General features: G+C 35.1%; 1 protein-coding gene across 7 annotated transcripts in view; it reads right to left on the reverse strand.

Annotated features, from left to right (window-relative positions):
- Positions 1-14,224, reverse strand: part of PIK3C2G (phosphatidylinositol-4-phosphate 3-kinase catalytic subunit type 2 gamma) — a 368,003-nt gene that overhangs the window by 70,361 nt on the left and 283,418 nt on the right. For all 7 annotated transcript variants that reach the window (XR_012017650.1, XR_012017649.1, XM_072798827.1 and 4 more), the window contains 3 exons: positions 6,828-7,017; positions 6,209-6,330; positions 3,195-3,303 (listed from right to left, as the gene is read on the reverse strand). Coding sequence is in view for 5 of the 7 variants with exons in the window: in XM_072798827.1 (XP_072654928.1) it covers positions 3,195-3,303; positions 6,209-6,330; positions 6,828-7,017 (421 nt within the window). In the remaining 2 variants the exon portion in view is untranslated. The remainder of the gene's footprint in view (positions 1-3,194; positions 3,304-6,208; positions 6,331-6,827; positions 7,018-14,224) is intronic.

The following is a 14,224-nucleotide window of genomic DNA, read 5'->3' on the forward strand; positions in this document are numbered from 1 at the left end:
ATAAGGGTAAAATGGGTGCCTTTGGCTCAGGTCATGATCCTGGAATCCTGGGATCAAGTCCCGCATCGGGCTCCCAGCAAGGAGCCTGCCTCTTCCTCTGCCTGTGTCTCTGCTTCTCTGTGTCTCTCATGAATACATAAATAAAATCTTAAAAAAAAAAAGAAAAAGAATAAAGATAAAATAGGAGAACTTACTCTGTTAGATTTCAGACTTATTATAAAGCTACAATAATTAAGACTGTTGGCACAAGGGTAGACAAAGAGATTAGTGGCATAGAAAAAAGAGGCCTGAAGTAGACACATACCTAGATGGATATTTAAATTATCACAAAGGTGGCACAGCAGAATAACAAGAAAAGGAAAGTCTTTTAAATAGAATTGGAACAATTCAAAATCTACATGAAAAAAAAAATAAGATGACTTTTATTTCATGCCATGCTCTAAAAGGTCTATTCTAGATAGATTGTAGGCTTAAATGTGAAAAGCAAAACAACAAAGCTTCTAGAAGATAATACAGGAAACTGTCTTTATGACATTGAGGTAGGGCATGTTCTAATGTAAGAAAATATCAATACATTTTACTATATTAAAATGAAGAGTTTTTGTTTATCAGAACACATAATAAAAAGAACAAGGGGACAAAACACAGAGTGAAAGAAAATCATTACAACATATTTAATTAACAAAGAACTTCTATCCACAATATATGAAAAGTACTATAAATCAGTAAGAGGATGTCATATAATTTAATAGAAAAAGGGCAAGAGACATAAACTGGCACTTCACCAAACAGAATATCCAAATGGCCAAACAACATACGAAAAGATATTCCAGCTCATTAGTAGTTAGGAAAATACAGACTAAAATGCAGTGAGATGTACCCTCACCAGAATAGCTAAAATTAGAAAGAGTTGGCAACACCAAGTATAGACAAGGTTGTGGGAAATGGTAACACTATTCATTACAAGTAGGAGAGTAAATTGGTCATTGTCTATAATGTTGAAAATAAGCATATCTAGGGCAGCCTGGGGCGGGGGCTCAGCAGTTTAGTGCCACCTTCAGCCCAGGGCCTGATCCTGGAGACCCGGGATCAAGTTCCACGTTGGGCTCCCCGCATGGAGGCTGCTTCTCCCTCTGCCTGTGTCTCTACCTCTCTCTGTCTCTGTATCTCTCATGAATAAATAAATGAAATCTTAAAAAAAAAGAAAATAAGCGTATCTTAAAATCCAGAAATTCTGTTCATAAGTGAATGAAATCCATGGGCATGAAGAGACATACAAGTAAAAGAATATTCATAGCAGTATTATTTGTAATAATCCCAACTTGGAAGCGTTCCAAATGTCTATGTAGAGAGGATTCTACAAATTGCAATACATTCATGTAACAGAATGCTATAGAACAATGAAAATCCATGTAACTTGGATGTGGTCTATCCCTGTGTTGCTGGTTTAAACAATCATTTTGTCACTGTCTCTCAGTCCTGGGGTTTGGCTGAGCTCACCTATGGTATTCTTGCTTGAGGTCTCTAATAAATAGTTATTTGGTGATTGGAGCTGGAGTCATCATCCACTCAAAATACATGATGTTGATGTTAGCTGTTGGCTGGAACCTCAGCTGGGCTCTGGCAGAGTGGTATCCCTTGGGCATCTCTCTATTTGATCTCTCTATAATTGTTTCTCCATGTGGTGGACCCAAGGGAGCTCAACTTATTATAGGGTAGCTGGAGGTGCCCATAGTGAATATCCTGAGAGAAACTGGCAGAAAGAAGCCCCTTGGCTTTTTTCTAACTTGAAAGCCATGCAGTGCACTTCTACCAAATGTTTTGTAGACTCTCCTAGATACATGATGTACAATTTAAAAAGCTAAAAATTGAAAAGAACATAGCTCCAGTCTAGTAAGGAGGCCAGGATCTGGAATAATAGGTTATTGAGAAAAATATCAATGTATCTGGGATAATAGTATTGTTTTTATTTTCTCACTACCCTCTAAGGTTTAGCTCTAGCTCTTGACAACCTGGCCCTGACCTCCTTGGTGGTTTTAGTCTTCCTTTCATAGATATCTCACAAGAATGCTGAGATTCAACTGAATTGTGTTCTTGCACTTTTTCATGTTATCTCTGTGACAGAATAATGGCCCTCCAAAGATGTTCACCTTCTAATCCCCAGAGCTTGTGAACATGTTACCTTCCCTGGCAAAAGGGGTTTTGCAGATAAAATACTGAAGCATCCTGAAATGGTGAGATTACCCTGGATTATTCAGATAGGCCTAGTGTAAACACAAGGAGAGTCAGAGTAAGAATCTGAGAAGGAGATGTGGTGACAGAAGCGGAGGTCAGAGTGTGCAATTGCTGGAAAGGGCACAATCCAAGGGATGCAGGAAATATTTAGAAATTGAAAAGGCAAAGAAATGAATTTTTTTCCTCTACTATCTCCAGAAAGATCCAATCTACCAACACCTTGAGTTTGGTCCCTTAAGACCCATTATCTGACCTTTAGAACTGAAAGAAAATAGACTTGTGTTGTTTTAAACTGCCAAATTTGTGGTAATTTATCACAAAAGCAATAGAATCTAATGATATCTCTCCTCCTCCACCTTCTTTTCACTTTTGACATTTATAGGAAATTGTTTGGTTCTACTTGAAATACTTCCCTAGGCCAATGCTTTTTAAAATCCTACCTGGTGGGGATGCCTGGGTGGCTCAGCGGTTGAGCATCTGTTTTTTGCTCAGGGTGTGATCCTGGAGTTCCTAGATGGAGTCCCATATCGAGCTCCATGTAGGGAGCCTGCTTCTCCCTCAACTTAGGCCTCTGCCTCTCTTTCTTATCTCTCTTAATGAATAAAATCTTAAAAAAAAATTCTACCCAGTGTTAAAGATTCAGCTCAGATGTTCTCTTCTCCTCAAATCCTTTCTACCATCAAAGTCAGAAATGATTCTTAATTTTCTAAACGCCAGGGCACTTACTATCCTGATGGCCCACTAATCACATATTATTTCAAGTTATTTGATATCAAGGTGCTATACCTTTTTTGCTGTTTCAGTTTCCTCTACAGGAATTTCACACATATTAGGCATGCACATTTGAATGAATATAGGAATAAAGCAATGTTATCAATTATTTAAAAATATTTCTAGTAATAATACATAAAATCATCAATATTTTATGTAAAAAAATATAAAAGTAAATTGTAACATACGTTTGCAACTTCATATGATCCATTTAATATCTGTTCCATGTAATGATTTAGATCTCTGAATCTTTTGTGGTTTGAATTTGTAAAAGGTAAGTGCCACCAATGAGGAAACCTGTTTTAAAGAAAAAAGTGTATATTTATTAGTTTGAAAATTGGCTTCTGCATCTTAGGGCTGTTCATGAATTTATACCATCAGATTGAAAGGCCAATGAAAATATTTTTTAAAAAATGAAACACATGAATAATCCTGAGGGTTTCATTAACATAGTTGTGGTACTTGCACTGTTTTAACTTTCATTAATATTAATACTAATTTAATTTAATTTACCACAATATATATGTTGTTTCTTACTGTGTTTATAGAAGACCACACATTTTATCCTTTAAATATATATGGAGGCTTGATAAATGCTTTCTGAAATTTAATGATTCATAATTTTCAAAAACGGTTAGATTGTATTGTTTCTTTTAGGTTCACTAGAGATATTTCTTCACCAACTAAATTAAACATTTTACCAAGTGGCATATGTTTCCATCTGGTATTAGTCTTTTGGAACAAAGTATCACTTTCCTCAAGAGTTAAACTTGCGGAATTTCCTCTGCTCTATCTAATGATTCCTCTTGTTGGGGTAGATGTGATTAAGACCAATTACTAAGTGGAATGATCTGTTAATGGTTAGCATTTGGTAACATATTTTGCTGGATAAATATATCTTTTTAGGAACTCTAGCATATTCCTCTGACTGCAATCTTGCTGCTGCCTCCTTCATACCTTTGCTTCTTTGGTGTAGATATTTCCCTGGTGTAAGGGGCATGAAGGGATAGTGAAATGCTGTCAGCAAATACAGAAGTGTATAACTGTGAGCCATCTAAACTATTCATGGCTTCCTGTTGGAAATGTTAAGGAAGTCCAAATCATGTTTGTGTACTTAAATAATTGACATTTTATTTTGTAAAGGTTTTCCTGCAGTTCTAAGGCCTACGGTATTAAAATTTTTCATCCAGATTTAATTATCACAACAATTAGTACCATATACAATTAACCAAAACATAGAAATGCATTTGATAAACAGATTGGGCAGGTTTTACATATTCATTTGTATATCTGTAGATGAATTCTCCTTATGTTAAAATAAAATGGAGTTCGGTATCAATTTTATTCCTTTGCTGATGTTTTTACAGAGGTATGTACTTAAAAAATCTTGTATATAATTAAGTATCAGAGAATTGAAGAATTTAGCCAAAATAAAGTTGTTCAATTGTTTGAAATGTTTTTGAGTTATATGCCAAATATAGCAACATTTTGTGAAAATGATTTTTTATGATCTTTTATCTGACAATGCCATCATGTCCTCCCTCCATTTTGTTCAGGCCAAAGATTGGGACTGTCAGCACCCAAATATTGTCAAGGGCACACAGGAACTATATGCCTTGCTTTTCCCCACCCTGCGCCCTCCCCCACCCCTGCCCGTACACAAATACACATTGCTGGAATGGTTTTTAAATCAATTAAAAAAATAAAAATAAAAAAAATAAAATAAATCAATTTAAATACCAGGTGGTAGTTGTTGAGCAAGGCATAATCCTAACTAAAGCTGAAAATTGAGAAGAGGCATATGGAGAGAGATTACTAACACTTTTAAGGTTTTACAAGTTGTATTAATAGGTAGTACAGAGATTAAAGTGTAGAACAGAGAAGTTTTTGAAACCAATAACGGCAGCCACTTAACAATGACAAACATATTTTAAATCATTAATTAGTAGAGTACAATGGCAACCACTGATGTTGAATTTGATATTTGCAGTCAAACTTGGATTTTTTTTTTCTTTTTTTTTTTTTGCTAGCACATCTTTTTCCGTTACTCTATCAGATGTTTTTTTGGTAATTCTTAAAGCTGGTGCTGCCTTTAAGTTTCCATAATGACATTCCTTCCCTCTCAATCTCTTGAACATACTCTAAGTTGTTGACTTCCTGATTCTTAAAGCATCTGCATTTCAAAATTTCTGTGACATCTGCAAGCACACTTTTTCATAAACATGAACTACTTTGCTCTTCAATATTGCACAGTATCTCTCCATCCATTGATAACTTTACTTAGATTCAAATTTGGAAAGTGACTAAATCCTGAAAGCCTAGTGAAAATCCACATGTATAAAGTATGTCAGGTTAGATATGGGCATTCACATTGTTAAAGGACCATTTACTTAAAAATCTCAGTATAAATAAAATAACATTTGATTTCCCTACATGCCAATATAATCTCTGGCAAGGTCATTTTTTTTAAAGTCAAGATACTCCTTTGGTATACACTGAAATCTATGACCTAAATTTGGCTAGTTCTAAGTGATGAGTTTTAAAAAGTCTTTTGAATGGAAGTAATTTTCAGTTATTCTTAATGTGTTTATGTTTAGTATTTTTAAAATTATAACATGAACAAAAGCAATGGTTGTCGAGATTGTTTGACAATGAACATAACAATAAATTAAATTTAGATTATCCAAGTAAAAGTTGACAATTCACAACAAAAGTGAGTTGGAATTAGTAAATTTTACTTATATACTAAATAATACTAATGAATTGTTTTCTGGTATAGGAAATAATTATATCAGAGCTTTTTATTGCAATTATTTGTTGAAAGAGTAGATATATCCAATTTAGTTCTGCATTTTCAATTTCAATCTTATTTTTATAGAAAAAACTAAAAAATATATTAAATATAAAAATGGGCAAATAAAACAATTTTTCTTAGAACTGATGAAAAATGAAATGGCTTCTGAATTTTCAATCTACAAAATCAATGGCTAGAAGCAAACAGAGAAATTGCAAACCTTGTCCTGTTTTTATGAGACAAAGGTTCTTTACTCTGGGAGCAATACAGACTCTGCTGGGATAGTTTCAATGGCATTTGAGTCAGAATGCTGTGTTGCTTACAAATAGAAAATCCCATAACCGTAATTTTTCCTTATGTTCAAGGACAAGTACTTCAGGCAAAACACTGGGGAGGACAGTGCCTTACTCTGGGAGAGTCAGTGATGCAAACTGCTTCTGAAGTTCGCTGTGAAGTTTGGAAAACTGGTCAAATGATTTTTCTGAAAAGCTTGTTTCATTGTTACTGTGTGTCACCTGGATTAGATACAGCTGCAGAAAATAAATAGACAAAAATCAAAAGATGGCATTATCAACCTGTGATACATTTTAAAAATCTGTTTTCATGTAAGCTAAATAAAGCAAGAACTTTCTGCAAAAAGTCATCACAAGAGCTAAAAGATGCAATTTGTAAAGGCAAAATTACCTATAAACACACTATATGAAAATATCATAATCTTATGTGCTGGGAACAGACTGCCTAATTTCTGCTCTTTTTTCATGTGGACACTTTAATTAGCTTTTGATTTATAGTCTACCAAAGGGTAGGAACTGTTCTCTTTGATGGTTCTCTACTAATAGCTCTGGTTGTTATGATTTCTCCTTAGAACATTCTCTTTTAATGGTACTTCTGCTCAAATTGTAACTGATTTATCATTTGCATAGTAAAAAAAAAATCATGATATAAAGGAGGATGTGTAGCATAGTGAAGGGAAGTCTGAGACGAAGTCAAATGAAATTTAAGTCAAATTGACAGACTTGAGACTTACATGACTAGTTTTCTTGCTGAACCCTAAAATTGTCGCTCTTTGAATTGACCTGGTTGCATTCAGCATACAGGATTCCTGGGAAAAATTCTGTGAAGCAGATTTAGCAGGATTTATGGATGTCATTTGTGCAAGTGTATGGATCAGGTTATTTAATTTAACAGGGAAGCATTCCAGACTTTCCTTTATTTTCCTAGAGAAACAAAAAAGAAAAGATAGTGAGTAACATTTCTCTGAGTTGACTCATTTCATTTAAAATTTGTTTTCTTGTGTTTGTTAGATGTTGAGGAAAAAGTCAAGAACCATGTCTGTTTATTTATAAAATGTTATTTTTATAAACCCCAAGTTCACATCTTGAGTTGTTAGAATATAAAAGAAACCTTCTTGGTGAAATATAAAACTAACTATAATTTTGTATTTTGACTTATTTTAGGTTTGTTTTAGAAATAATTCATTTAAAATTCAATTTTAGTTTAAAATTATTTAAAATATTTAAATAATTCCAGAAGTTAAAAACTATAGAACAATGCATATTCCATGAAGCTGAGCATCTATCCTTGTACTCTATATTATTCCTTCTCTCTCCATATTTAAATATTTAAAAAGTTATGGTTCAAGTCTTACTGCTTTATTTTATTTTTGTATATATTTGTGTTCTCTCAACTATGTTGCAAAAGTGTTGCATATTATATACTATGTTTAATATACAGTATTCTCTATGAAATATTTTTCACTCTGTGGTCTTAGTTTTTGGTGTGTTTCTACTTTTTAAAGTTTTGGGTTTTTTTATATTTGAAGTTTGCAGTTGTGTTCTAATGATATAAATATCTTCATATAATGTTCTTCATCTTATCTGTACCATCTTCTCTAGTATCTGATTTGGAGTGCTGTCCTTTTTATCCTGGTTAATACTATAAAGCAAATGGTGTGCTTATTCTGTTCATATGTACTTCCTATTCCATCATCATTATGATTAACATCATTAGGGAAATACAAATCAAAACCACAATGAGATACTATCTTACATCTGTCAGGATGGCTAAAATTAACAACAACAAAAAAAACCAAGTTTTTGGCAAGGATGTGGAAAAAAGGGGAACCCTCCTGCACTGTTGTTGGAAATGCAAAATGATGCAACCACTGTGGAAATCAGTATGGAGCCTCCTTAAAAAGTTAAAAATAGAACTACCCTACAGTCCAGGAATTACACTATGGGTACTTACTCAAAGAGTACAAAAATAATACTAATTAAAAGTGATAGGGCACCCCAATATTTATAGCAACATTATCTACAATAACCAAATTATGGAAAGAGCCCATATGTCCATTGACTGATGAATGGATAAAGATGTGGTATGTGTATACACACACACACACACACACACACACATATATATATATATATATATATATAATGGAATATTATTTAGCCACAAAAAGAATGAAATCTTGTCAATTGCACTGACATGGATGGAGCTAGAAACTATTAAGCTAAGCAAAATAAGTCAATCAGAGAAAGACAGGTACCACATAATTTGACTCATATGTGGAATTTAAGAAACAAAACAAATGAGCAAAGGGGAAAAAAGAGAGAGAGAAAGAGAGAGAGGCATTCCAAGAAACAGAGTCTTAATTATAAACAATCTGATGGTGACCAAGAAGGAGCTGGGTGGGGGATGGGTTAAATAAGTGATGACAGTAAGGTGTGCACTTCTGATGAGCACCAGGTGTTGTATGGAAGTGTTGATTCACTATAAATTAACTACTAATACACTGTATGACTTGCAACTAATATTGCATGTTAACTGATATTTAAATAAAAACAAAAAATGCAATAAAAGTGTTTTATTTTCTTTCTTGAATTCAATCACCTTATTTTGAGTTTTTCTAATTGTGATACATATTGTTCTTTCATGTCTTTATCATTGTGTTAATTTCTTTTAGCTCAATTTGAAATATAAGGATACAATTTCTTTTGTGGGAATGTCTTTCTGGCATACTTCACTGTAGGAATTTTGTTTTACATTTTACTTCTTTATTGATTAATATAATTTTGTATGATGTTCAAACAAGATCCATTTTGTTTGCTCATTTGAATATGAAATTAGCATTCCTGAACTTTTAGGAAGGAGTAGAAGATTTTTGAGGGCCTGAAGCTCCTTTTTCTGTTGCTATTACACAGTGATAAAAACTGTTTAATATTTTCTGAGATATGCTTCTTTTGCTTATTCCCTCACCCCAAATTTTTTTTCTAGACTTTGGTTTTACTTTTCTCCTATGATCTTTCTCCTCTCTCATGTTGGAATATACACCTAGCAGTTTCTCTTCGGTGTAGAACTTTTTCCTGGAAGGGAGCTCCAGTTACTTTTGAAGGCTCATAAAGTTCTCTGACCTTTTCAGATCTGCCACAGAACCCTGGTCCTTCCCAGTGAATTGAAGTGTGTAAAAATTCTTTCCAGTTTTAGCTGCTGTTATCAAAGTGGTCTGCTCAGCTTTCCAATGAGTACCTGTGTCGTCTTTGGAGTCTTGTTCTCAGATCAGATGACCTATTGCTTCTTTAGTTTCTTCCCATGATATGCTGATACATAGGTCTTAAAGCTGAATGGTTTGTCCTACTTGCTCATATTTTAGTGTTCTTGGGAAGACTTTGTTGCCTAGTTTTGTTGTAGATATTGTTCATAGTTATTGGGTTTTGTTACTCTATTTGATAGGTCTGCTTATTTGGAAGAGATTCAGGGATATTAAAAAACTTGACTTTATATAATAGATAAAACTCAAGCAACACAGCAAAACATGAAGAAAAACAGGAATTCCCTTCATTCTTCCTCCAACAACAACCAAAATTTCTCCTTTTACAGAGTTTATATAATGTGAAATTCAGACAATAATGAAATAAACATTTAAAGATTAAGGATTTGAGAAAGAAACATACACTAGTGCTAAAAAACACTGAAATAGAAATTGTAGAGATAGACTATGAGGTAGGTAACAGTGTTGCAATTTTAAATAGGATGGTCAGAAGTAATGTCACTGAAAAGAGAGTTGAGTGATTTGACACAGATCTTAATTTGTCAAGAGTGTAGGCCATGGGGATTTCTGATAGAGGACATTCAAAGTGGAAACAACAGGTAATCCAGAAACTCAGAGGTAGTTGGGTGACTGGTGTTTGGCAGATGGCAAAAACAGCAGTGTGGCTGACAGAGTGAGGAGGGAGAGAAAGGAATTAGACAAATAGAGCACTGTTTTGTACGGATTGTGATGTTGTGTGATATAAAAGTAAAATAGACAGGAGTAAAAAAAAACACAACTCTATGCAATGTTGTAATCTGCTATTTTAACTTAGTAATATATCACAGTACCTGAAAGTATACATACAGTCATAAATTTAACCAATATTTTTTATTACAAAGACTATTCTTTCCTTGGTGATTCAATTTTGTCCAATACTAAGCCTCTATATATGCCTGGGGCTGCTTCTAGCCTCTTCACTGTGTTGCACTTGTCATTTGTCCATTTCTGTGTCAATATTACCCTTCCTCAAAATCTGGAACTTACAAGTTTTGAAATCCACAAGCTCTTTTACTCTCTTCTTCTTTAGATATTTTTTCACTGTTTTAGGTCCTCTAGTCTCCCAAATATATTCTGTTTGTATTTTATTTTTTTAATTTAAATTCAAGTTAGTTAACATATAGTTTAGTATTGGATTCAGGAGTAGAATTTAGTGATTCATCACTTACATATATAACCCTTAGTGCTCATCAAATGCCCTGAACAAATGCCCTCCTTAATGCCCATTACCCATTTAGCCCATTCCCCTATCCACCTTGCATCTCCAGCAACCCTGTTTGTTCTTTATATTTAAGTGTCTCTTAGGATTTGCCTCCCTCTCTGTTTTTATTATATTTTATTTTTCCTTCCCTTCCTCTATGTTTTCTGTTTTTTTTGTTTGTTTTCTGTTTTTATTTTTTTTTATTTTATTTTTTTTTATTGGTGTTCAATTTACTAACATACAGAATAACACCCAGTGCCCGTCACCCATTCACTCCCACCCCCCGCCCTCCTCCCCTTCTACCACCCCTAGTTCCTTTCCCAGAGTTAGCAGTCTTTACGTTCTGTCTCCCTTTCTGATATTTCCCACACATTTCTTCTCCCTTCCCTTATTTTCCCTTTCACTATTATTTATATTCCCCAAATGAATGAGAACATATAATGTTTGTCCTTCTCCGACTGACTTACTTCACTCAGCATAATACCCTCCAGTTCCATCCACGTTGAAGCAAATGGTGGGTATTTGTCATTTCTAATAGCTGAGTAATATTCCATTGTATACATAAACCACATCTTCTTTATCCATTCATCTTTCGTTGGACACCGAGGCTCCTTCCACAGTTTGGCTATAGTGGCCATTGCTGCTAGAAACATCGGGGTGCAGGTGTCCCGGCGTTTCATTGCATTTGTATCTTTGGGGTAAATCCCCAACAGTGCAATTGCTGGGTCGTAGGGCAGGTATATTCTTAACTGTTTGAGGAACCTCCACACAGTTTTCCAGAGTGGCTGTACCAGTTCACATTCCCACCAACAGTGTATGAGGGTTCCCTTTTCTCCGCATCCTCTCCAACATCTGTTGTTTCCTGCCTTGTTAATTTGCCCCATTCTCACTGGTGTGAGGTGGTATCTGATTGTGGTTTTGATTTATATTTCCCTGATGGCAAGTGATGCAGAGCATTTTCTCATATGCATGTTGGCCATGTCTATGTCTTCCTCTGTGAGATTTCTGTTCATGTCTTTTGCCCATTTCATGATTGGATTGTTTGTTTCTTTGCTGTTGAGTTTAATAAGTTCTTTATAGATCTTGGAAACTAGCCCTTTATCTGATATGTCATTTGCAAATATCTTCTCCCATTCTGTAGGTTGTCTTTGAGTTTTGTTGACTGTATCCTTTGCTGTGCAAAAGCTTCTTATCTTGATGAAGTCCCAATAGTTCATTTTTGCTTTTGTTTCTTTTGCCTTTGTGGATGTATCTTGCAAGAAGTTACTATGGCCGAGTTCAAAAAGGGTGTTGCCTGTGTTCTTCTCTAGGATTTTGATGGAATCTTGTCTCACATTTAGATCTTTCATCCATTTTGAGTTTAGCTTTGTGTATGGTGAAAGAGAGTGGTCTAGTTTCATTCTTCTGCATGTGGATGTCCAATTTTCCCAGCACCATTTATTGAAGAGACTGTCTTTCTTCCAATGGATAGTCTTTCCTCCTTTATCGAATATTAGTTGCCCATAAAGTTCAGGGTCCACTTCTGGATTCTCTATTCTGTTCCACTGATCTATGTGTCTGTTTTTGTGCCAGTACCACACTGTCTTGATGACCACAGCTTTGTAGTACAACCTGAAATCTGGCATTGTGATGCCCCCAGATATGGTTTTCTTTTTTAAAATTCCCCTGGCTATTCGGGGTCTTTTCTGATTCCACACAAATCTTAAAATAATTTGTTCTAACTCTCTGAAGAAAGTCCATGGTATTTTGATAGGGATTGCATTAAACGTGTATATTGCCCTGGGTAACATTGACATTTTCACAATATTAATTCTGCCAATCCATGAGCATGGAATATTTTTCCATCTCTTTGTGTCTTCCTCAATTTCTTTCAGAAGTGTTCTATAGTTTTGAGGGTATAGATCCTTTACATCTTTGGTGAGGTTTATTCCTAGGTATCTTATGCTTTTGGGTGCAATTGTAAATGGGATTGACTCCTTAATTTCTCTTTCTTCAGTCTCATTGTTAGTGTATAGAAATGCCACTGACTTCTGGGCATTGATTTTGTATCCTGCCACGCTACCGAATTGCTGTATGAGTTCTAGCAATCTTGGGGTGGAGACTTTTGGGTTTTCTATGTAGAGTATCATGTCATCGGCGAAGAGGGAGAGTTTGACTTCTTCTTTGCCAATTTGAATGCCTTTAATGTCTTTTTGTTGTCTGATTGCTGAGGCTAGGACTTCCAGTACTATGTTGAATAGCAGTGGTGAGAGTGGACATCCCTGTCTTGTTCCTGATCTTAGGGGAAAGGCTCCCAGTGCTTCCCCATTGAGAATGATATTTGCTGTGGGCTTTTCATAGATGGCTTTTAAGATGTCGAGGAATGTTCCCTCTATCCCTACACTCTGAAGAGTTTTGATCAGGAATGGATGCTGTATTTTGTCAAATGCTTTCTCTGCATCCAATGAGAGGATCATATGGTTCTTGGTTTTTCTCTTGCTGATATGATGAATCACATTGATTGTTTTACGGGTGTTGAACCAGCCTTGTGTCCCAGGGATAAATCCTACTTGGTCATGGTGAATAATTTTCTTAATGTACTGTTGGATCCTATTGGCCAGTATCTTGTTGAGAATTTTTGCATCCATGTTCATCAGGGATATTGGTCTGTAATTCTCCTTTTTGGCGGGGTCTTTGTCTGGCTTTGGAATTAAGGTGATGCTGGCTTCATAGAACGAATTTGGAAGTACTCCATCTCTTTCTATCTTTCCAAACAGCTTTAGGAGAATAGGTATGATTTCTTCTTTAAACGTTTGATAAAATTCTCCTGGGAAGCCATCTGGCCCTGGACTCTTGTGTCTTGGGAGGTTTTTGATGACTGCTTCTATTTCCTCCCTGGTGTTTTCTGTTTTTAAATTCCACATGAGTGAGATTATATATTTGTCTTTCTCTGACTGACTTATTTTGCTTAGCCTAATACACTCTAGTTCCACCCATATTGTGGCAAATGGCAAGATTTCATTCTTTTTGATTGCAGAGTAATATTCAATCCTATATATATCTACCACATCTTTATCCATTCATCAGGTGATGGACATTTGGATTTGGACTCTTCCCATAATTGAGCTATTATTGATAAAGCTGCTGTAAACACTAGAGTCCACGTGCCACTCTGAATCAGCATTTTTATACCCTTTGGGTAAGTATCTAGTAGTGTAATTGCTGGGTTGTAGGGTAGTTCTATTTTTAACTTTTTGGGGAACCTCCATACTGTTTTTTAGAGTGGCTGCACAAGTTTGCATTCCCATCAAGAGTGCAAGAGGATTCCCCTTTCTCTGCATCCTCACCAACATCTGTTGTTTCCTGAGTTGTTCACTTTAGCCGTTCTGACAGGTTTGAGATGGTATCTCGTTATGGTTTTGATTTTTATTTCCCTGATGATGAGTGATGTTGAGCATCTTTTCAGGTGTCTGTTAGCCCTCTGGATGCCTTCTCTGGAAATGTGTCTATTCGTGTCTTCTGCCTATTTTTTACCTGGATTATTTGTTTTTTGGGTGTTGAGTTTGATAAGTTCTTCATAGATTTTGGATACTAACCCTTTATCTGTTATGTCATTTGCAAATATCTTCTCCCATTAGAATCAGCCTATCAG

The sequence above is a fragment of the Canis lupus genome, chromosome 25, assembly GCF_048164855.1.
Source record: "Canis lupus baileyi chromosome 25, mCanLup2.hap1, whole genome shotgun sequence".
In the NCBI taxonomy this organism is placed as follows: domain Eukaryota; kingdom Metazoa; phylum Chordata; class Mammalia; order Carnivora; family Canidae; genus Canis; species Canis lupus.